Source organism: Trachypithecus francoisi, unplaced genomic scaffold (assembly GCF_009764315.1).
Source record: "Trachypithecus francoisi isolate TF-2019V2 unplaced genomic scaffold, Tfra_2.0 Lachesis_group10, whole genome shotgun sequence".
Taxonomy (NCBI): Eukaryota; Metazoa; Chordata; class Mammalia; order Primates; family Cercopithecidae; genus Trachypithecus; species Trachypithecus francoisi.
The window spans coordinates 83,808,354-83,831,347 of record NW_022681455.1 but is presented as its reverse complement, the minus strand read 5'-3'; the positions used below and the strand labels follow the sequence as shown (position 1 = coordinate 83,831,347).

Here is a 22,994-nt window from a genome sequence, read left to right as displayed (position 1 = left end):
GCCCAAGCCAGACAGAAGACAACAGGACACCCGCTCTCCCTGGTGTGTAGTGGGTTTTATTTCATATGCAGCGCAGGCAGCACTGACTGGGCCAGGTGTGGCATTCAGAGTGGCTCCCTTCCACCCCAGCTCTGATCTCAGAGCCCTGGCTGGTGGGAAGACAGGTACCGGGCTGGTCTTTTAAGAGGGTAGCAGGATCAGTGGTGGGCCTGAGGCCAGAGCCCAGAAGAGCTGGAATGATCAAAACCCTTCTTCTGGAGAGTTCTGCTTCCTGGGAATCCCTGGGGTTGAGGTCCTAGCCCAGTACCAGCACGGCCTCATCCTCAGTTATAGCAGCAGAGTCTCCCTCCTCTTCAGGGCCCATGATGGGAAAAGGCCCAGGGGGCCGGTGCTGAAAGAGAGCTGCCCGGTTCTGCTGCTCCCCTTTCTTCACCCAGTGCCCATAGAGCCGGAAGGCACAATTGTCGATGAGGCGCCGCACTGACCGCAGCGCATAAGGGTCCCTCAACAGTGCGTTCTTAGTCAGTGGCCGTACACGATGGGTGCTTAGGGCCACTCGTCCAGCAGCCAGCACTGTCCACACTGCCACCTAGGAAGGGGGGCAGGGTGAGCTCTAGTGCAGGGGAAAGATCAAGAGACAGAGGAATGGGCCCAGACCTTGACAGTCTCAGGCTTACCCGGAACCGCTGGCGAGGGTTGAGGTTCCAGGATTGGCTGCCTTCACAACGCTCAAAGAAGGGGTGCTGTAGGGCCTGCTCAGCTGTCAGGCGTGCTTCAGGATCCACCTGCAGCAGCCTGGAAATCTAGGAGAGACCCAGAGCATGAGGGGCAGCTCTTGGGCCTCCCCTACTGTCCTCTCAGCCCCAGCTCACCAAGTCTTTGACAGTGCTGGAACGGTCGTCCCACTCAGGGGAACTGAACTGGTACTGGCCCTCCATGATCATGCGTAACATCAGGATCTGCCGCCGGTGCCAGAAGGGTGGCGAGCCAGCCAGGAGTGTGAACAAGATCACCCCACAGGCCCAGCTGGGAAAGAGACTGGAGTCAGGCGGGACTGAGTGACAGGCAGACCCGGCAAAGGACAGCAAGCACAGGAGGGAGAGGGAGACCAGGAACTCACAGGTCGACCTCCTTGCCGTAGCCTGGGTGGGTTTCATCCATGGAGCATTTAAGGATCTCTGGCGCTAGATACCCTGGGGTCCCACACAACTCTGGGGAGAGAGGACCAAGATTGAGGGGATGCCACTGGCCCCTCCAGGGCCCCTAGCACTGGATCTCTGCTGGAGCCTCCTCAATGCCACCAGAACTACCAGTGTTCCCATCCTCCTCCTGCCTGCCTTCTGCCAAGTCTCCGCTGAGGCACTATCCCTGCTCAACAGTTCAGATACCCATCATGGCTCCTGGTGGCCTTCCTAGGAAAACCTGGGTTTTGGATTGATTTCAAGGTCCTTGTTCCACCATATCATTTGCCTCCTCCAACCCTACCTACCCACTATCCAAGTCAACCTATCTACTCCTCACAACTTGTTACCTTAGTTTTATACATATCATAAAGCATATGGAAAGATTATGTATTTTTACATACATCACAATACGTATGGAAAAAAAATTTCTGCATTCCTATCTGCCCAAACCTCTTCCTCCTCCTATAACCTCCAACCATCACTCAACCCAAGGGGAACAAGCGGAGATATGGAATTTCTTTTGTTTTTTCTTTTTTTTTTTTTTGGAGTCTTGCCCTGTCGCCTAGTCTGGTGTACAATGGCATGATCTCAGCTCAATGCAATCTCCGCCTCCCAAGTTCAAGCGATTCTCCTGTCTCCGTCTCCCGAGTAGCTGGGATTACAGGTGCGTGCCACCATGCCTGGCTAATTTTTTTGTATTTTTAGTAGAGATGGGGTTTCACCATGTTGGCCAGACTGGTCTTGAACTCCTGACCTCGTGATCCACCTGCCTCGGTCTCTCAAAGTGTTGGGATTACAGGTGTGAGCCACTGTGCCCTGTGAGCTATGGGATTTCTTAAAGCACATAGTGGGTAAGTCCCTTGTTTAAAACCCTTCCCTGATTCCACATCATGACACATGATCAAATCTACAGTTCTAAAGCCCAGAGCCCTCCAAAACTTTATGCAAGTCTGTATTTTTATATTTATTTATTTTTAGAGATAGGGTCACTATGTCACACAGGCTGGAGTGTGGTGGCACTATCACAGCTCATTGCAGCCTTGGGCTCCTAGGCTCAAGTGATCCTCCTCCTTCAGCCTCCCGAGTAGCTGAGGTGACAGATGCGTGCCACCATGCTTGGCTCAAGTTTGTATTTTTAGTTTTTTCCACCACTCAGGCACCAATTCTTCCAGTAATTTCTGAACTGTGTTCCATGGCACACTTCCAGGAGATTTTAACAGCCCCGAATTGAAACTGACTTTCTTGGGAAATTCATTCCTATACCAAGTATTTATTGAATGCCAGTGGCATTGATTTGCCAAGTGGCAAATGAGATGTGTCCTTAGCGAGCTCACTGTCTACCTGAAGGCAAGTGGGAAGTAACAATAGAATAAGAGGTGTTGTGAATGAAGAAGACAGGAGAACAAAAAGCAAAGGGACCTAAGCTGCCCTGGAGGTGTAAAGTGAAACTTGAATTACCCAAGCCAAGAAGAGGATGGAGTGGGCAGAGGCAAAGATGATTCCAGAAAGGGGAAAAGTACATGTGGAAGCCCAAAGGGTTTTAAAGCACAACATCCACCAGACATTTAGTAAGCCCACAGGTTAAGAGTATGAAATTTGAAGTCAGACTGTCCAAGTTCAGTCCTGGCATTAGGACCCTGGAGAAGTCATCTCACCTCTTTGAGCCCTTCTGTAAAAACAGAGACACAAATACTATCTGTCATACAGGGCTGTGGAGAGGATTTAGGGGAATAAGCCATATAAAGATTGGTGCTGGCCAGGCACAGTGCTCATGCCTGTAATCCCAGCATTTTGGGAGGCCGGGGTGGGAGGATCACTTGAGGTCAGGAGTTTGAGACCAGCCTGGCCAACATTGTGAAACTCCATTTCTACTAAAAATACAAAAATGAGCCGGGCATGGTGGTGGGCACCTGTAATCCCAACTACTCGGGAGGCTGAGGCAGAATAGCTTGAACCCAGGAGGTGGAGATTGCGGTGAGCGAAGATCATGCCACTGCACCCCAGCCTGGGTGACAGAGCAAGACTCTGTCTCAAAAAAGAAAAAAAAAGACTGATACCTGCCTCATAGGTGAATGCCCAGTAAACGGTAGCTTTCCATAAGTCTAGTGCAAAGCCATTGAGGGAGAGAGTCAGTGGCAGACTAACGGCTCTGAAGAATCCCACAGGTGAATTTTATTTGAAGTTTCCCATTTGCAGTAGAAATGTTACTGTCCCGACAAATGTATTCACATCAGGTGAACCTGAGGCCCAGGGCCCAGGTGGGAAGTGCAGTCTGGACATATCACATCAGGCTCCCGTGGTCCTGCACTCCAGACCCCAAACATGTGGCTGAGCATGACTCTGCCCTGCTCCCTTTTTTACCTCTTCTGTGGGGCTCAGGCTGAATTGGTGTTCCTTCCTCCGGGCTCCCCTGGCATGGCCCTCTGCCCACTGTGCACCACTGTCTGTCAGCCCACTTGTCTATCTCCATCCTCCCCAGGTCAGAATGCCCACTCTGAGGTAAACACAGGTTTTGCGCCCACAGGGTACTTGGCAAGTACCCAATGACTTCTCCCTTTTTCTTGGCACCTGGGACTTGGTACTCAGACCCAGCCAACCAATCTCATCAGGCCTGGGTCTCCCCTCCCAAGCCTATAAGGGCAGTAGATCCCCTCACCTCGAAGCTTCTCGCCAGGTTCCAAGTGGCAGGAGAACCCGAAATCTGAAAGTCGGATCTGCATATTATCATCTAGGAGAATATTCTCGGGCTTCAGATCTCGATGCACAATGTTGTTGGCATGGAGAAAGCTCACTGCTTCCAGCAGAGACCGCATGATGGACCTGAGGGAAGGGAAGGTGGGTGCAGTCTCCTCCTTGGCTCCTCCCTGCCCTGTCCCACCCCCTGCTCACCCCTGGGGCTGCAGGCTCAACCCTTACCTGGTTTCCTTTTCTGAGAGGGCTACCTTCTCTGTGAGATAGTCAAACAGCTCTCCCTTCCGCATCCTAAGGGAAGGAGGGGCATAGGAGGCATCTGCACCCCACATTGGGGGCTGAGAAAACAGACCAGTGCTCATACAAAATACCACGGAAGAGGCCATTAAAGATAGATTCCTCTGCAGACAAACCAAAGAATCTAGAGACACAGCACTCCAACAAGGCAGTTTGGCCTGGTGTGTTGGCAGCTGAAATACCTGCATTATGCTATGATGGCAATTATAGCAAAAATAAGAGACTTCTTGTGACAATATAATTTATAGGAGTTTCTTGTTGTTTAACTATGCCTGAAAAAGGCCTCTCAAAATCAATCTATAAAGAAAATGGACCAAAATTTCAGTTTTTTTGTGGCACAAAGGTTGAATAGGACCTTATTTTGAAATTTTGTCTTTAAAAGCTGAGGTTATAATTATGTGTCAATTAAAAATAATACTTTCTTTCTTTTTTTTTTTTTTTGAGGCGGAGTCTCGCTCTGTTGCCCGGACTGGAGTGCAGTGGCCGGATCTCAGCTCACTGCAAGCTCCGCCTCCCGGGTTTACGCCATTCTCCTGCCTCAGCCTCCCGAGTAGCTGGGACTACAGGCGCCCGCCATCTCGCCCGGCTAGTTTTTGTATTTTTTTTTTAGTAGAGACAGGGTTTCACCGTGTTAGCCAGGATGGTCTCGATCTCCTGACCTCGTGATCCGCCCGTCTCGGCCTCCCAAAGTGCTGGGATTACAGGCTTGAGCCACCGCGCCCGGCCAAAAATAATACTTTCAAAATTGAGTTATACTTGCAACTCTGCATCAGTCCTCAAAGTAACTTATCAGGTACTGTTTTGGGGAGTGTAGTCACTCTGCACAGCTGGAGGATGGCATAATAGACATCCTTACGTCCCCTCTGACTTTTGCAGAGGGCCATTTCTGTAAATATATGGAAGCCTTCATGAATTTTTTCCAGGGGCCTCTCTTAAATCTTTGGAATTCAAATCATTCTCTTTTGAAATACCTTTGCAATTGGTTTACATTATACCGTGTTACAGCTGACATTCAGATTCTGACCAGAAAAAGAACAGATGGGCAGAGACAGACACCAGAGTAGTTAGTGTGTTAAGCAGCACGAGAGGCTGATGAGCAAGGATCTATTTTCTTTTTCGTTTTTTTTGAGATGGAGTCCCGCTCTGTCGCCCAGGCTGGAGTGCAGTGGCGCGATCTCCGCTCACTGCAAGCTCCGCTTCCCGGGTTCGCGCCATTCTCCTGCCTCAGCCTCCCAAGTAGCTGGGACTACAGGTGCCTGCTACCACTCCTGGCTAATATTTTTGTATTTTTAGTAGAGATGGGGTTTCACCGTGTTAGCCAGGATGGTCTTGATCTCCTGACCTTGTGATCCGCCCACCTCAGCCTCCCAAAGTGCTGGCATTACAGGTGTGAGCCACCGCGCCCAGCCGCAAGGATCTGTTTTCTAAGTGGTCAGTCCACTGTTGAACACTTTTTTTTTTTTTTTGGAGATAAGAGTCTCGCTCTGTCACCCAGGCTGGAGTGCAATGGCACGATCTCGGCTCACTGCAACCTCCACCTCCCGGGTTCAAGTGATTCTCCTGCTTCAGCCTCCCAATTAGCTGGGATTACAGGCACCCACCACCACGCCTGGCTAATTTTTTGTATTTTAGTAGAGACGGGGTTTCATCATGTTGGCCAGGATGGTCTCGATCTCTTGACCTCATGATCCGCCCACCTCGGCCTCCCAAAGTGCTGGGATTACAGGCGTGAGCCACTGCACCCGGCCACAGTCTGTTCACTCCCAGCACTTTGGGAGGCCGAGGTGGGCGGATCATGAGGTCAGGAGATCGAGACCATCCTGGCTAACATGGTGAAACCCCGTCTCTACTAAAAAAATACAAAAATGAGCCGGGTGTGGTGGCAGGCGCCTGTAGTCCCAGCTACTCGGGAGGCTGACACAGGAGAATCGCAATGGCATGATCTCGGCTCACTGCAGCCTCTGCTTCTCGGGTTCAAGCGATTCTCCTGCCTCAGCCTCCCGAGTAGATGGGCTTACAGGCATGCACCACCACACCTGGCTAATTTTTGTATTTTTAGTAGAGATGGGGTTTCACCATGTTGGCCAGGCTGGTCTTGAACTCCTGACCTCAGGTGATCCACCCGCCTCAGCCTCCCAAAATGCTAGGATTACAGGCATGAGCCACCACGCCTGGCTGGTCACTATTACTTTTAAAGAATTTGCCTCAATGATGGCACCGAGGGAGAAGGCCAGAGCCGTAGGCTAGCAGGCAGGCCCAGGTGATAGAGAGCCCCAGCTGGAGCAGGAAAGTGTGAGCAGGGTGGGTCCAGCCCACTGAGCAGCAAATGCTGGGCCATACATGGAGGTGGGGAGGAGGCTTCTCAGATGGTGGCAGGGAGATACTCACAGGTCAAACACCAGGAACATGAAGCTAGAAGACTCGTAGGAATCGATGAGGGTGACTAGGGAGAGAGGAAGAGAGGCAGAGAGACAGAGATGGAAAGGAGTGGATGCACACTGATGGGGCTTGGTCACCCTGGGACAGCAGCGGGCTGTTACTGGGAAGAAAGGAGAACCAGAGGAGGCAGTGGGGGCCCAGTGGATGGCCACTCTTTAGTGGAATGAAGCCAGGAGGAAGGGAGGAGAGGTGTGGAGGCAATGTTGGGGGAAGTGGGCTGTGGGCAGGGTCAGCAAGAGGTGGGGGGTCGTCTGCTAACAGGACCAAGGAAGACAGCCTCACTGATGTGGGGGTGGCCGGCGACCTGGCGAAGGATGTGTGTCTCTCGCTGTGTGGCTTCCCGCACCTCCTCCAGCTGCTCAGGACTCAGTCGCTCAGCTGTCACTTCCATAATCTTCACCGCAAACTCGTGGCCAGTAGCTCGATGAACACAACGGCGGACCACAGAGCTCACTCCTCTGCGAGAGCCAGAAAATAGCACAAGTCAGGGCCTCTGTGCTCACATTTCTGCACAGGCTGGGGCTTCAGCATCCTCATGCCCGCCGTGCCAGACCCTGAAGACCCATCTGGATCACAGAGCAACAAGCTTAGGAGCTCACCCTGGCTTCACAGCACCCTGGGTACCCAGCAAGGCACAACACAAAGCTCACAGGGAAGGCAGGTAGGGCCTGAGTTCAAATCCAGGCTCTGCCACTTCCTCCATGGGAAAGCCTAGGCAAGTCCTTCCCACACTGAGCCTCAGCACCTGCTCCTTGAAGGAAGGGGGAAGAAAGATTTAAGTCTCCCTCCATATTCCACTTGCACTTCCCTGATCACCCCATCCAAATCCCAAAGTTCCCTCAAGTGTAGGAAACTCCAAATAAATATGAAGCCATTGACTGGAAGACCAAAGCTGAGAATCAGACCTTAGAGTAGACCTCAGATTTGCTACCAATTAACCTAAGTGGTCCCCTGACATAAGGTCCTTGGGCTTCAGCTCCTGCAGCTGTGAAATGCGGCCAACAGCATCCTGAAGGGATGTTGAAGGGCATTCATGAGGCACACACAAAGTCCGAAATAAGGATTTCCTTGCTCAGGCTATCACCAACTCCATATGACCCTACACATTCCTCAGTCTAAGGAGCAAATCCCTCCAGGATCAGGCCTCAAATTCCATTTCTTTTTTTTTTTTTTTTTTTGAGATGGAGTCTCGCTCTGTCACCCAGGCTGGAGTGCAGTGGCGCGATCTCGGCTCACTGCAAGCTCCGCCTCCCGGGTTTACGCCATTCTCCTGCCTCAGCCTCCCGAGTAGCTGGGACTACAGGCGCCCGCCATCTCGCCCGGCTAATTTTTTTGTATTTTTTTAGTAGAGACGGGGTTTCACCGTGTTAGCCAGGATGGTCTCGATCTCCTGACCTCGTGATCCACCCGTCTCGGCCTCCCAAAGTGCTGGGATTACAGGCTTGAGCCACCGCGCCCGGCCCTCAAATTCCATTTCTTATGCTGGTTCCCTCGCTGCCCTTCACAGAGCCTTACTACTATGCTCTCTGGGGCCTCCTTGGGCTCACATAACTCACTTGGGAATTCGGTCACCCACATCTAGTTAAATCAAGGGATGTAAACTATTGATCCATAGGCCAAACACAGCCCTCCAATGTATTACGTTTTGGCCAGTGCGATTTTTTTTTTTTTTTTTTTTTTTTTTACAAATCTGAATTCACACATCATAGGTGGGACATGAATCCTCCACCTTACACAACACTTCTTACTCTGTTACTCTTGGCCACGTCATGGTTTTAATTTCCCACGCAACCACTAAGAGCATCTGAGTTTGAGGCCATGTTTTAATTATGACCCAGCTTTAACGAGCCTCTTTGAGAATCTGATGCAGACATCTACCACACGCATACATTTTTACGATTTTAAAGACCCCCCTGAACTCCGACTCATACCTCAAGACCCAGCCCAAAGGTGACTCCTGGGAAACTGTGTTTTTCTGGAATCCCATAACACTTGATACAGACCTCTGCCTATCTAGCCTGATGCCTTTTTAATGTTCACGTCACTTTAGGTGGAGTACCTCAAGGGCATAGGCATCTTTTCTACCCTCCCCGTGTTGAGCTTTGTGTCTGGCACAGTAGGTGCGTCAACCATCCGCGTGTGTTGAAGGCATAAATGAATGAATCCGTGAAAAATATGGGGTTGACCCAAGATAACAGTCTAGTCATCAGGTGTTCTCCACTTACCACTGATTCTTTCCACTTAGAACTATTCAGTCATCCGGGCGCGGTGGCTCACACCTGTAATCCTAGCACTTTGGGAGGCTGAGGCTGGCAGATCACGAGTTCAGGAGTTCAAGACCAGCCTGGCCAATATGGTGAAACCCCCGCCTCTACTAAAAATACAAATTAGCCGGTGTGGTGGCGCACGCCTGTAATACCAGCTACTCGGGAGGCTGAGGCAGGAGAATCACTTGAAGCCAGGAGGCAGAGGTTGCAGTGAGCCGAGATCGCGCCACTGCACTCCGGCCTGGACCACAGAGCGACACTCCGTTTCAAAAAAAAAAAAAAAAAAAAAAAAGAACTATCCTGAAAACCTTGACACACACACCCCCACCCCCACCTCTAAAGCCCTCAAACGGCACACACACACACACACACACCCCACCTCTAGAGCCCTCAAACGGAAGCGGGACTGCTGGGGCCCGACCTCTCTGGACCTCCGTTTCCCTGGCCGCGGTCTCACCTGCCGATGACGTCCTTAGGGTCGTACTTCTGGTAAAACTCCTTGGCGGCGGCCCAGTCGGGCAGCTCATCCTCCGGCCCCACGTCCAGCGTCATCCTGAAGGAGGCGGGGGCCTGCGCGGAGGAGGAGGGCAGTGAGGGCAGGGAAGCCCACAGGCTCTGAGACGACCCGCATCGCGGCTCCCGGGGGCGCAGCCCTTGCGGCTGGGGCGCCAGGGTCCTGGGGAGTGGGGGGGTGGGTGGGTAGGGGAAGGACCCGGACTGGGGAGACCCCGCAGAAGAGCCTGGGGGCGGGAGGATGGCAGGGCAGGAAAGGGAGTGGGGAGAGGTGCCCAGGAAGCTGGGGGAAGGGGCGCAAGAGCAGGCGGCTGTTGCCGCGCAGGCGCATTCGGGCGGACGCAGGAAGGGGACGGGGGTCTAGCGCAGGCTCACCCGCTGGGGCAGGCAGAGGAGCCAGGGTCGACGCGACCTGCGCTGTCGCCGGGTTCGCCTGCAGTCGCTCACCTTAACCTCGGGCAGCAGGCGACAACCCAAGGCTCCGCCTCCATCCTGCCCGCCAATGGCCAGCGCCGCCCGAAGACTGAGGCTCTGAAGCTCTTCCGATTGGAAACCGGCCGCCCAATAGGGACTGGTGCGGGCGTCGGAGCTCGGCGTGACCTAAGGCCGCGACGCGACGCCGGGGCGCGGCTTCAGACACGGCCAATCACCGAGTGGCATCTACGGGCCAGCGGAGGGCGGAGCTTGTTGTCAAGTGGGCTTGGAGGCCTGGAATGGGACCCGGAAGTTGGGTTTACTGGGAAACGTGATCGTTGGGTGGCGGGGAAGCAGGACCTTCCCGCGCCTCTAGCTCCCAGACTTGAGCAGGGGAATTCCCTCGGTCTTCTCCAAGCATCGCTAACTGCATTCAGCATTTTCTCTTTTTTTAGACAGGGTCTCGCTCTGTAGCCCACACTGAGGCTGCAGTGTAGTGGCGCGATCATAGCTCACTGCAACCTTGAACTTCGGGGCTCAAGCGATCCTCCCGCCTCGGCCTCCCAAAATGCTAGGATTACAGGCTTGAGCCACAACGCCCAGCAAGCTCTTTTCAATATTAGCAGCCTTGCCCAAAGCGCCTGTCTTGAGTACACTCCAGGCCTTAAAACATTTGGACACACACAGCTTGGACCCCCAGCTTGGCCTCTTAGTTCGGACTTAGAAGGCCAGAAGAAGACTTCTCTTTCTGTGGCCGCTTCAATCCCTCCTGAATACATCCAAAGCCCTAGCGTTTACTATCTGGGATTGTTTATACACTTTCTCCAACTTCCACCCTCTCCCAAAAGCCTTGTATCACACTGTTCTAAACCCACCAGCTTCTGCCAGGAGCGACTCAGTGCATAGCTCAGACCTGGCATTCACTAACAAATTTTTATGACCATCTAAGACCTAGGGACTAGACTGAGACAATGAAACACACACACACCCCTACCTTGTGGAGGTTATGTTCCAGCAAAGAGGAAAAGAATGAACTTATCTTCCAACAGCTATCTTAGAAATGACACTTTGGGATTACAATTATATGAGGGAAGAAAAATGAATTCAGGTAACTTTTTATAGAGTACTTTGACTCTATACCATCAATCTAAAGGCAAAATTGCAAAGAAATCTTGAACTTTACTTAGATTTGTTGTTTGGTAATATAATGGAATGATTATTCTGAAGCTCAGTAATCAACACATTGACGTGACTGGAAGCCAAGGTTCTTACTGTGGGAATCTGGAATCTGGAATCTGGAATGGGGAAAGTGGAGAAAGAACCCTATGATTGACTAGAATTTTTTAAACGATTTTAAAAATATTTAAAATAGATAACATTAACTATTTACTGGCTCTTAACTCTGCTTTCAGAATGCCCCAAGTAGTAACATCGCAGTAGAACGCCTAGTGTCTAAATGCTGATTTCTCAATAACAGTCCCCAATAAAAGGAACCAAGGCTGTTCAGGAGAAATGGCCGATTTCTAGGCTTCAGCAGGGAAAGTACAAGGTGAGTCTGGAGCGATTTGTGCTAGAAATTACTAAAGAGGGGGGCTTATCACAAGGACACAGGAACCAGATTGAAGAGGTTTCCATAAGTCAGTATCAGGGATAAAAATAATGAGGAGTATGAGGGAGCTTGCTGATGTGCTGCAAATGTTATATTCCTATAGGTGGTGACTGACTACACAGGTTTGTTTATGTTAAAACATTCATCGGCTGGGCACGGTAGCTCACCCCTGTAATCCCAGCACTTTGGGAGGCCCAGGTGAGCGGATCACGAGGTCAGGAGTTCAAGACCAGCCTGATCAACATGGTGAAATCCCATTTCTACTAAAAATACAGAAATTAGCCAGGCGTGATGGCACGCGCCTGTAATCCTAGCTACTCAGGAGGCTGAGGCAGGAGAATCACTTGAACCCGGGAGGCAGAGGTTGCAGCGAGCCGAGATCGCACCACTGCACTGCAGCCTGGGTGACAGAGCGAACCTCCATCTCAAAAAAAAAAAGAAAAAAAATTAATCAAGTTGAACACTTAAGATCTGTGTGTTGGGCTGGGCGCAGTGGCTCACGCCTGTAATCTCAGCACTTTGGGAGGCCGAGGCGCGTGGATCACGAGGTCAAGAGATCTGACCAACATGGTGAAATCCCGTCTCTACTAAAAATATGAAAATTAGCAGGGTGTGCTTAAAACCTGTATGACAGATTGATGGGAGAAGCAAACCACCATGGCACACATATACTTATGTAGCAACCTGCACGTTCTGCTTGTGTCCCAGAACTTAAAAGTTAAAAAAAAAAAAAAAAAAAAAAAACGAACAGGCTGGGTGCGGTGGCTCACACCTGTAATCCCAGCACTTTGGGAGGCCAAGGCGGGCGGATCACAAGGTCAGGAGATCAAGACCATCCTGGCTAACACGGTGAAACCCCGTCTCTACTAAAAATACAAAAAATTAGCCAGGTGTGGTGGCGGGTGCCTGTAGTCCCAGCTACTCAGGAGGCTGAGGCAGGAGAATGGCGTGAACTCGGGAGGCGGAGCTTGCAGTGAGCCAAGATCGCACCACTGCACTTCAGCCTGGGCGACAGAGCAAGACTCCGTCTCCAAAAAAAAAACAAACAAAAAAAAACAAAAAAAATTCTAAAATGTGTTACCTTTTTCCTGATTTAGAAATTTCAGAGTGAACCCAATAAAATCTTATCTATAGAGTAGTAGTTCTCAAACTATGTGCACTAGAATCAATTGGGAAACTGTGAAATCCTAATGCCCAAGTTGTACCTCACACCAATTAAGTCAGAATATAGTCTGGGCAAAGCCCAGGCCTAACTACTTTTTAAGGCTCCCAGGTGGTTCCATTGTGAAACTATGTTGAGAACACTGCCCTGTATATGGCTTCTACCCACTGTTGTAATTCTAACTTCTGAGACCACCAATCAATTCTCTTCCTTCTTCCTGGAGCACTTGGGAACACTGAGGACAGCCATCATGTGCCTATCTTTCCCCTCTAGTCTCTCTTCAGTGTGCAACATCTCCAATTCCTTTAGGCTCTCTTCTGGACTCTGAATTATGGTAAGGTGCTTGCCAGGACACGTGCACTCCAAAAGGCATGACTCATAATAACCCCAAACTGCAAATATCCCAAAGTCCACCAACAGAAAATGGACAAATTGTGATACATTTGTATGACTGAATACTGCACAGCAATGAAAACTACACCTATGCCAAATATTGACAAATTTCACAATAACATTGTGAAATATGAAAAGAATACATGATTCCATTAAGTTCAAATGCAGACAAAATTAAATGACACTGCTAGAAGTCAGAATGGTGGTTACCTGTGGGAAGAAAGGAAGTAGCAGTGATTGGGAGGAGTATAATGGAGGCTTTGAAGTGTTGACAATGTTCCAATTTTTTTACTGAATGTGGTTATTCATGTTTGCTTTGTGTTAATGAACTGTATACGTACTTGTTTGGGGTATTTTCCTATATGTATGATATACTTCATAATTTTTTTTTTTTTTTTTTTTTTGAGACGGAGTCTCGCTCTGTCGCCCAGGCTGGAGTGCAGTGGCCAGATCTCAGCTCACTGCAAGCTCCGCCTCCCGGGTTTACGCCATTCTCCTGCCTTAGCCTCCTGAGTAGCTGCGACTACAGGTGCCCGCCACCTTGCCCAGCTAGTTTTTTTGTATTTTTTTAGTAGAGACGGGGTTTCACCGTGTTAGCCAGGATGGTCTCGATCTCCTGACCTCGTGATCCACCCGTCTCGGCCTCCCAAAGTGCTGGGATTACAGGCTTGAGCCACCGCGCCTGGCTATACTTCATAATTTTTAAAAAATTTTAAAATATTATGAGGTCCAAGATAAAAGATATGAAAATCCATTTTAATCATTCAAATCTCCATGTACAGGATGGTTGTTGCTGTTACCCAACTCTTTCACTCCTCTCTCAGCTCTGGAACCAAAATTGTTTGGGTTCAGTTTCAGCTCTACCATTTAGTAGCTGAGGACCTTGTGTAAATCTGTCTTGTTTCCTCAAGTATAAAATGAGAACACTGTCATTTTAGAACACTTCCTCCAGTTTTCACTCAGATAGTTGGTACCTATCATATGTGACATATTCATTTGATGGATATGATAGTATAGATACCTACTGAGTGACTGAAAACTGGAGGAAGTTAAGAAATATAAAGTGCTTAGAACACAGCCTGGAATATAGTAAGTCATAAATAATAGCAGCTGCTACTACTCTTGGCCTCAGAGTCTCTGTGGACGTACAAAGGAGAAGCTGGGGTCTTTCCAAGAAGGGAAACTTCCAGAAGAAGAAAATAAAAATTGTTTCCTTCTCTTGAAGCTCCTGGATGAGGTGGATGCTGGCTTCTGCCATCAGTCAGATGTTCAGACTGGCTCTCACCAAGGGCCCAAGGTAAAGCAGGGGGAGAACAATTAGACAGGAGTATTTCACCACTAAAAAAGGCTTTTATTACAAAATGAATTCTAATAAAACCAGGCCTGGTCTTCAACCCCTCCCGCTGGGTAGAGGCCTAGGGTGGGCTTGGGTGGGGGAGATAGGGATGGGGGGCCCTGAAAGAAAAGAGCAGGCTGCCCTCCTCTCATCAGTCTCAGCTGCTGCCCTCCTTTTATAAAGGGCTAGAAGAACTCTTCCGAAGCCCCTTGAGAGTCCCCATCCTTCCAACCAGGATCCTTCCAACCACTGCTGTCACAGGACCTTAGCAATGCCGCATTGCAGGATCCAGGAGGTCTCAGCTGGCTCTCAGCAGAGGCCATCCAGGGTCACTCAGCCTGAGCGATGGCGTAGGAGAGCAACCACAGCAGCAGGGGACCCAGAGTGAGGACAGCAAGCCAGACAGCAAAGCTGGCCAGGATGAATTTCCGGGCCCGGGCCCCCCAGCGCACTGCCTCCTCGGACCGGCCTGCTTTATGCCGCTCTTCTGCCTGTGGGGGCAGGTTCTTGGTTAGGTTCTCCCGCTACTTCTGCCCCAAGGTGTCCATTTCCCCACTGCACTCCCCCTTCCCTGTCACAGATCAAAATCTCACATCCAAACCCTCTACCTCCCTTTCCAGTTTCTGATTCTAAACTCTCATCTGCAAAATAAGGTACCCATCTCTGTGCCCTGCCTACTTCTCAGCGTAGCCACAGTTAGCTCACAAGATCGCATATGGTAAAGTACTTTCCAATTCTTTTATTTCCCATTCTTTCCAACCATCCAAGATTGATTCAGAATTTGTAACTATTGGCAAGAAACAGTGAGCCTGGAGTATTTCATTCATGCCCAAACACCACTTCATTCTCATAGCCTGATGGGTATCTTTTCCATCTTTTTTTTTTTTTCTTGAGACAGCTTCACTCCTGTCACCCAGGCTGGAGTGCTCTAGTGCAATCTCACTGCAACCTCTGCCTCCTAGATTCATGCAATTCTCTTGTCTCAGCCTCCTGAGTAGCTGGGATTACAGGCGCGTGCCACCACGCCCAGCTAATTTTGTATTTTTAGAGATGGGGTTTCACCATGTTGGTCAGGTTGGTCTCGAACTCCTGACCTCAAGTGTTCTGCCCACCTCGGCCTCCCAAAGTGCTGGGATTACAGGTGTGAGCCACCGTGCCCAGTCTCTTTGTCATCATTAAGGGCCCTTTTTAGGATTTTGCCTTAATGGAACCCAGGAGTTCTTACAGCAAGTTTCTGACTATTAAAATATGTCTAGGGTTGAGAAATTTCCAGCATGAAGTTTAAGTTAGCCTGTGTAGCCTTTCCTAAAGGACATGTGCTGTTTCTTTTTCTTTTTTAAGACGGAGTCTGTCACCAGACTGGAGTGCAGTGGCATGACCGCGGCTCACTGCAACCTCCGACTCCTTGGTTCAAGCAATTCTCCTGCCTCAGCCTCCTGAGTAGCTGGGATTACAGGCACGCACCATCACGCCCAGCTAATTTTTGTATTTTTTTTTTTTTTTTTTTTTTTTTTGAGACGGAGTTTCGCTCTGCCACCCAGGCTGGAGTGCAGTGGCCGGATCTCAGCTCACTGCAAGCTCCGCCTCCCGGGTTCACGCCATTCTCCTGCCTCAGCCTCCCGAGTAGCTGGGACTACAGGTGCCCGCCACGTCGCCCGGCTAGTTTTTTGTATTTTTAGTAGAGACAGGGTTTCACCATGTTAGCCAGGATGGTCTCGATCTCCTGACCTCGTGATCCGCCCGTCTCGGCCTCCCAAAGTGCTGGGATTACAGGCTTGAGCCACCGCGCCCGGCAATTTTTGTATTTTTAGTAGAGACGGAGTTTCACCATGTTGGCCTGGATGGTCTCAAATCTCCTGACCTCGTGATGTGCCCACCTCGGCCTCCCAAAGTGCTGGGATTACAGGCCTAAGTCACCGTGCCTGGCGGACATGTGCTGTTTCTAATAGGCTTTTCGAAATGGTGAAGCCCTCTCAAAAACCCAGTAGTGTCTTTCAGACTCCTAGAGATTGTGCTCATCACCGTTCAGCAGCCTCTAGCCTTGCCCCCTCCAAGTCACCCTCGATGTAGGCCCTGAGAATGGATCTTTCTAAAACTCAAATCTAACCTTGTCACTTTCCCCTGCAGGAACCATTCAATGCCCCCGCCCAGTACTTTCAAGATAAAGTCAAAACTCTTAAGCACAGAACTGGAGGCCCTTAGAAATCTGGGTCCTCTAGCTTCATCTCTCACTATTCCTCACTGGTCCAGTCGTGCTCCACAGGCCTTTGTACACACTGCTCCCTTTATCTGGAATGCCCTTCCACCCTTATTCACTCACGCTTTAAGGTTAATTCCCGTCACCTCTCCTAGGATGCCTTTCCAGTTACCTACTCTACCACATACACATATATAATTATATACATAGATCCTCCCTGGCTCCCAGACTGTCCTGTGCTTCCTGTATTATGACACTGATGAACTGCATTCTATTAATTATCCTTTTTCACTGTCATCTCTTTCATTAGACTATGGATCATCTGACGGCAAGGAACCCTGTCTTACTCTTATTTCTGGCACTAGGCCCAGAGCACTGATAGGTATTCAGTGACTGATCAATGTAGATAGATCAGATACATGAAACCATTGCCTTATACCCACCCCCCTGTTCCCATGGGAATTGCACTCCTCACCTTGATGGCAAACACCAGAGCCATGACTCCCAGGCAAGAGCAGCCACAGATAATGCTAGTAGCTGCCAAGCAGCGGAGGCGGAGCCAGCAGCAGCGGATGGGGGATGGAGGATGAGCAGCTTCCGTGTTGCCCATCAAGATCTCCACTGCCTTCTCCTCGTCCTCCATCACCTGTGGGCGATAGTCAAGGTACTTGTGAGCCCAACAACTGAGCCCTTGGCCTTGCTTGCTCAGACTCCACCCCTCGGAGCACTCTGTTCTCATGGCATAGCCTGGCACTCAGGAATGCTGCCTTACTGGGGAATTCCTCTAGTGACTCACAGAGCAGAAGAGGAAATGTGTGGCTGGAATCCTTTTACCTGAGCTTGAGGTTCTGAGTCTTTGAAAGCAAGCCAATGTAGACAAGGCATTATCTGTATTATTTACTGTTACAAGGTGCACACCGAGAAGCAGGAGAAATATAAACTCTTGAAAGCTGCTATGAATCTGTTATTTTAATCTGCATTTCAAACGACCCTACAATTCCCCCAATTCCCAAGAGGCTGCCCCCTGAGTACTATAGATGTCAGAGAGGAGAACCTTAGGTACTGCACCCCACTTCAAGCAAAGCAGCCATTTTACATGAAAACAGTTATGGGAATGGAAAAAGGTAAGGAAAATATACCTGAGTAAGTCCTTTTTTACCGCTGAAACCGAACACCAAACTTACTTCCCTAGGTCAGGGCTTCCTCTGCTATGCTGCCTCCCTGCCACCACCTCTCTCCATTTTAACCCAAGCCACACAACACAATCAGACTAGTACACTGAGTCCAAATGACCTCATTATCACACAGAAAGCTGCATAATGATGCCCTACTTAATTATTTCTTGTCTCCCTACTTCTCAGGTCCTCTAGGCCCTGGCATCAAACCACCTTTCTACCCTTATCTCCAACCATTCCCCTACAACCCACACAAAATGAAACCACAATGGCTCCCTGAACCCAAGTAACAAAGGATAGGAAAGGTGAAAGGGGTGAGACAAGCAGAGAGCAAAGAATGATGTGTGCCAAGAAGCTGCAGGGAAGTAGATACAAAGAAATAACTCGGATGAGGTAAACAGAGTCAACAGGAAGACACAAGGAGGGCCCAGGGAGTGAACAGAGAATATAAAATGAACAGGGCTCTTACCTGACTATAGGCTTTGAGGGACTCTGAGTTTCGGCTCCTGCCTCAGCTTTGGTTTGGCTTGGGTGGTGATGGAGCTGACTCAGGGCTTCAAGCCAAGCCCAGGGGTGGGGTTGAGTGGCCAGCCACCACCTGAAGAGCCCAGGGAGCTGGGAAAGGGTGTGGCTGACTCAAACCAGTTTGGCTAGATGAAGAGCAGGGGAGGGCCCAAGGGATGGACCAACTGGAGCTAGGACGCCTGCCCTCTGGAAAAAGGAGTGAAAGGAAGCACCTGAGCAAGAGGGATAAAAGGGAAAGGTCTGAGGCATCAGAGAGCTCCCAGGAACGTCTAGGAACCAAGGGAAAAGAGAAGAGGAGAAGGATGTCTGTGACTTCAAACTGACTAGGGAAAGGCACCCTACCACATCAAATTCACCAATCTTCCCTCTTCTTGGGTAGGTTTCTACTTGGAATATACAGTCCTAGGCTAAAGATCAGGTACTAGGATCTTTGCAAGAGCAAGAGGGAGGAGAAAAACGATGCCCAAGTTCCCACCCAACCCTCCACCAGACCAGAAAATCAGAAGCCTCCTTACGCGGATGCTCGTACAGAAACTAAGTTTATTATTTTTCTTCTTAAAAAAAAAAAAAAAAAAGAAAAAAGAAAAAAAAAAAAAAGAAAAAAACCTCATTGTAGAGAAGCCCCTCCCCTTTCACCTAAGGGTGGGGGGCTGTGAAAGACAGCTCGGGAATCAAGTACAAGGGGGTGGGGACAGAGACTATCTTGCCACCCTTAACACTGCCCAGCCACGTGGGGTGAAGGGGAGGGGAACTGTGATGATCCCCATTTCCATGACAACCAGTTGCCTACCCCCTACTTTGGTGGGAAGAAGGGAGAAGGCCCCTATGTCTCCCTGGAGGCTTTCCCCCTCAAGACTTCAAGTAGTGGTTAACAGAGTCAGGCCTGGTCACAGAGGGAGCGGCCACGGTGGAAAGCCTATGTGGAGGGGCAGCCCACTCACGTCTTGGCCTTGCGGCCTCTGTAACTAACAGTAGGGCCAGCCAGGGAGGGAGGGGCACTGCTGCGCAAGATGCGCTGGTCCCCTTGGTTGGTGGTCCCAACAAGCCGGCGGGGACCAGGACGTCGGCGTGGGGTCCCATCCCCTTCCTCCTCCTCACCTGAGGCTTCAGCCTCGGACTCCTCTACTGAACCCTCAGGCCCCAGGGGACTTGGGGGCTGTAGGCGGCCCCTCTTTGCCAGCCCAGGACCCCCACCAACTGGGGCCCCTGCTCGTTTGCGAGGCACCTTCTCAGTCTCTAGTGGGGGGACTAGAGACCCTGGACGCAGCCGGGTCGAACGCAGTTTTGGGGCTAATGAGACCACAGGAGGTGTCAATTCCAACCCGCCTGGCCCACTATCTGCTAAGTCCAGGTCATCCTGAATTACAGCCACCACCATGGACCCTCCACTCTTCCGTCCTCGCATTCCTTCTGCTTCAAGCCGAAGGCGGGCCAGGCGGGTGAGGGGGCGGCTTCCATCCTCATCAGAGGAACTACCCTCACTCTCCCCTTGGCCCTGGGGTTGCCGTCGCCTCCCCAGTCCACAGCTCTCGAGAACAGAAGTGCTGTCACGGTCCAACACAGGGAGCTGGCTGGGCCGAGGTGATGGAGGATTCTTGGGAGGTCGGCCCCTCTTCCGTTTGGGTGGGGACGCTGAAATGGTGACAGTGGTGACAGTGTTGGCAACAGTAGCAGTGGGACAAGCTAGCAGTGGTGGGAGTGGGGTTAGGGGTGATGGGTGTGGGGGTGGCTGTGTCCGACTTTCGGAGTTGCCATCCCCTGGAGAGGAAATGGTCCCAGGGATGGGCAAATCTCGTGCCTTAGGGGGTCGCCCTCGCCTTCTTTTCTCCACAGGTGACAGGATAGGATTGGGTCTGTGAAGTGGCTGGGGTCCAAGAGGCTGGGGCCCAGGAACAAACTGTGGCTCCAGGACAGGCTCTGCAACAATTAGGGTCTCAGGCCTAGGGACTGGGTCAGCCCCGTTGGCTTTTCCCTTCAAGGTGGATGAGGGTGCCTCATCCACACTTCTCCCAGCATCTGCTGGAGACCTGTTCTTCTTGGGGGGCCTCCCCCTCCGACGTTTCACAGCAGGTGGGGTGATGGCAAGCAGTGCTCCGTCTCCATTCTCTGGGCTGCCACCACCAGTCACCCCCAGCTCAATGTGACGGCGAGCAATGAAGGGCTGCTGGGGAGGAGTGGGCAGTGAGGATGAAGGAGCGGCTTCACAAGGCCCACCAATGGGAGGGGAGGATTCTGGCCCTGACATGCTGCGGACAGACGGGCTTCCTGGGCTGGTGCTAGTCTCAGAGACCCCAGGCACTAGGGTGCTGGCAGCTCCCCGCTGCTGCCGCCGCCGCCGCACCAGTTCCTTTTCCTCTACCACAGTTACTAGCCGTCCTGGCAGCTTTCGAAGCACTTTGGGGCCTGGTGGTTGTCCTGGCCGACCAGTCCCTTGACCCCTAATTTCCACATCAGCACTGGTGCGACGCCGAGGAGGTCGGGCAGGTGAAGGACCCTCAGGAGAGGAAGTGGCTGAAGATGAGGTGGATGGAGCTGCAACCTCAGGTGTAACAAGCTCCTGTGGCTTCTCTGGGCTGGAGGTTGGGGTCTGGGCCTCTGCCAGCTCTTCCGAGGTCCTGTCAGCTTCCAATGGCTCCTGAAGTGGCTCATCAGATGCTGCTGAGGGTGGGAGCTCCAGGCCATTGCTCTTACTCACACACAGGGGCAACTCCTCACCTTCAAGCTGCACTGTAAGGGTGGTGCCCTCAGCAGAATCTGGTGCCTCCTGTTCTTGACCGTTAGGGACACTGCCAGCCTCCAAGGTCGGGCTGGGTGCAGAAGGGGTGAGAGAAAGCTTCTTCTCTGACACAGGCAGGATCTCCACAGCAACTGGCAACAGATCTTTAGGGGGCACAAGAGTAAGTGAGGAGGTTTCTGAACTGGCCACAGAAGCCAGCTCCAGGGACTCTGGAGATGCCAATGCCTGGGCACACAGTTCTGCCTCAGGCCTCAAGCCCAAGGGGAGGTTGGTGACTGGGGGAGAAATGGGCACAGAAGGTGGACCAAGCAAGAGAGGAGAGGAAGGAGTTAAAAGACAGGTTTGGGCTGGAGGCGGTGTATGAGCTGGTGGAGGGGTACAGGCGGGAGGAGGGGTGCAGGCAGGAGAACAAGGAGGAATCTGTGAAGGAGGGGGAGGAGAAGGCAATATATGGACAGGGACAATGGTTATTGGATTTGGGGTTGAAATGGGTACCGGGGCAGAGACTGGGACAGGAACAAGGGCAGGAATTGCAACTGGAGCTGAAGCTGGAGTGGGTCGAGGCCTAGGTGCTGGCCTGGAAACTCGCTCCCTGGCAGGACTGCAGCGGGGTGGTGTGGTGGTGCTGCGAGTTTGATGGGCGGATATGACAGGAGTGTGGTTTGCCCCTTGAGTCTCAGCCCGGGCTCCACGAAGACGCTCACTGACACGAGTCCCCGGCCTCTCAGGGGCCTTGGCCTTTTTACTGCGCCGGTGGGTGCCTCCACCAGTCCCACAGGAACTCTCATCCCCAGCCCCCGGCCCCTCCTCCTCCTCTTGGGGTAGGCGGAACACCTCCTCCTTGGCTTGGTCCAGGTCTTTGCGGGCAGCTTCCACTTGCTCCTACAACAACAGGGCCCACAAGTGGTCAGGAGGAGGCAAACAGAGTAGAGAGTGAGTAGAAATTAGCAGCTTCCAGGCCAGGCGCAGTGGCTCATGCCTGTAATTCCAGCACTTGGGGAGGCTGAGGCCAGCGGATCACCTGAGGTCAGGAGTTCAAGACCAGCCTGGCCAACATGGTGAAACCCCGTCTCTACTAAAAATACAAAAATTAGCCAGGTATGGTGGCACACGCTTGTAATCCCAGCTTCTCGCGAGGCTGAGGCAGGAGAACTGCTTGAACCCGGGAGGCGAAGATTGCAGTGACCCGAGATTGTACCACTTACACTCCAGCCTGGACGACAGAGTGAAACTTTGTCTCAAAAAAAAAAAAAAAAAAAAAAGAAGAAAAAAAAGAAAAAGAAATCAGCAGCTTCCAACTGCCAGCCCCATCCCTGGAAATACTCACTTCTGCCTGTTTGAGCTCCTCTCGGCTCACCTCCTCCAGTGAGGCCTCCAGGAATTTCATGGCATAACGCTCAATGGGGGTCAGCTGCAAGGAGGAGCAGTGATGATAAACGTAGGAACCTGGTACCCAGGGACCCACCACCCTTATTTATTCCCACCAGGGAAGACAGAAGGAGGGTCACAAGCCCAGGGGAAGCAGTAAAGTCAAGAACTAGTGGGTCCAACACTGACCTGTTCTACGAGGGCAGCAATTTCCTGCTCAGCCCGGGACATCTCCTCATCCTCAGCCCCAGGCCGGCCAGCCTCCTCTCCCTCACAAGCAGGAAATCCATCGTTCTCATTAAATTCTGCAAGCTCAGCCACCTGTTCAGCCTTGGCCTGGGTGGCTGCACGGATATCCTCTTCATCTTCTGCCCGACACAATGCCTACCAGGGTGTATAAAAGGAAACGAAAACATGAGACTACAAGTACTTTACATCATGTGATTTGATTCAGGCAAAAACTTAAGACCAAGCATACACCAAACTAGGTTTGCAATAGAACTCAACAACCTCCTAGGCCTCCAGAGTTACCACAACAACTCAGTGGTCTACAAAGGATGGAACGGATTTTACCAGGACACCCACTAGGGAAAAATGAGTATTTTAGAGATTGCTCCCTCTATCTCCCTTCCTTTAAAGCCAGCCTCAGCTGTCAAAAAAAAAAAAAAAAAAAAAAAAAGCCATCAC

The 22,994-nt window shown here is 51.2% G+C and overlaps 3 protein-coding genes across 8 annotated transcripts in view; all 3 read right to left on the bottom strand.

Annotated features, from left to right (window-relative positions):
- Positions 1-34: 34 nt before the first annotated feature.
- Positions 35-10,059, bottom strand: PHKG2 (phosphorylase kinase catalytic subunit gamma 2). 5 transcript variants are annotated; one of them, XM_033218149.1, is made up of 10 exons: positions 9,767-10,054; positions 9,336-9,448; positions 6,894-7,069; positions 6,561-6,615; positions 4,101-4,166; positions 3,841-4,004; positions 1,121-1,211; positions 873-1,038; positions 678-803; positions 35-589 (listed from the first exon to the last, which is right to left on the bottom strand). In XM_033218149.1, exons 2-10 carry the CDS (start codon positions 9,428-9,430, stop codon positions 296-298), a joined length of 1,233 nt encoding a protein of 410 aa, XP_033074040.1. In that variant the 5' UTR covers positions 9,431-9,448; positions 9,767-10,054; the 3' UTR covers positions 35-295. The 5 variants fall into 5 exon arrangements, with proteins under 5 accessions (XP_033074040.1, XP_033074041.1, XP_033074043.1 ...); XM_033218150.1 differs by having other exon boundaries at positions 37-589; positions 9,839-10,059; XM_033218152.1 differs by having other exon boundaries at positions 37-589; positions 873-1,026; positions 9,839-10,041.
- A 4,240-nt stretch (positions 10,060-14,299) lies between these two features.
- On the bottom strand, positions 14,300-18,489 carry TMEM265 (transmembrane protein 265). Of its 2 annotated transcripts, none has more exons than XM_033218158.1 (3): positions 18,147-18,489; positions 16,978-17,148; positions 14,300-14,796 (listed from the first exon to the last, which is right to left on the bottom strand). In XM_033218158.1, the coding sequence occupies exons 2-3, from the start codon at positions 17,143-17,145 to the stop codon at positions 14,635-14,637; spliced, it is 330 nt and encodes a 109-aa protein (XP_033074049.1). In that variant the 5' UTR covers positions 17,146-17,148; positions 18,147-18,489; the 3' UTR covers positions 14,300-14,634. The 2 variants fall into 2 exon arrangements, with proteins under 2 accessions (XP_033074049.1, XP_033074050.1); XM_033218159.1 differs by lacking the exon at positions 18,147-18,489 and adding an exon at positions 17,642-18,131.
- Positions 18,490-18,722: 233 nt separating this feature from the next.
- The window catches only part of SRCAP (Snf2 related CREBBP activator protein), a 44,224-nt gene continuing 39,952 nt past the window's right edge, over positions 18,723-22,994 (bottom strand). Inside the window, exons 32-34 of the mRNA XM_033218160.1 lie at positions 22,497-22,691; positions 22,267-22,350; positions 18,723-21,821 (exon numbers count right to left, since the gene is read on the bottom strand). Coding sequence (XP_033074051.1) covers positions 19,140-21,821; positions 22,267-22,350; positions 22,497-22,691 — 2,961 coding nt within the window. The 3' untranslated portion in view covers positions 18,723-19,139. The remainder of the gene's footprint in view (positions 21,822-22,266; positions 22,351-22,496; positions 22,692-22,994) is intronic.

Excerpts from the sequence above, each read along its gene's own strand:
- TMEM265 (XM_033218158.1), bottom strand. The coding sequence starts at position 17,145 with ATGGAGGACGAGGAGAAGGCAGTGGAGATCTTGATGGGCAACACGGAA. Across the intron at positions 14,797-16,977 it reads CTCTGGTGTTTGCCATCAAG|GCAGAAGAGCGGCATAAAGC; the intron begins GTGAGGAGTGCA and ends CTGCCCCCACAG.
- PHKG2 (XM_033218150.1), bottom strand. The coding sequence starts at position 9,430 with ATGACGCTGGACGTGGGGCCGGAGGATGAGCTGCCCGACTGGGCCGCC. Across the intron at positions 7,070-9,335 it reads CCTAAGGACGTCATCGGCAG|AGGAGTGAGCTCTGTGGTCC; the intron begins GTGAGACCGCGG and ends TGGCTCTCGCAG. Across the intron at positions 804-872 it reads CCAGCACTGTCAAAGACTTG|ATTTCCAGGCTGCTGCAGGT; the intron begins GTGAGCTGGGGC and ends GGTCTCTCCTAG.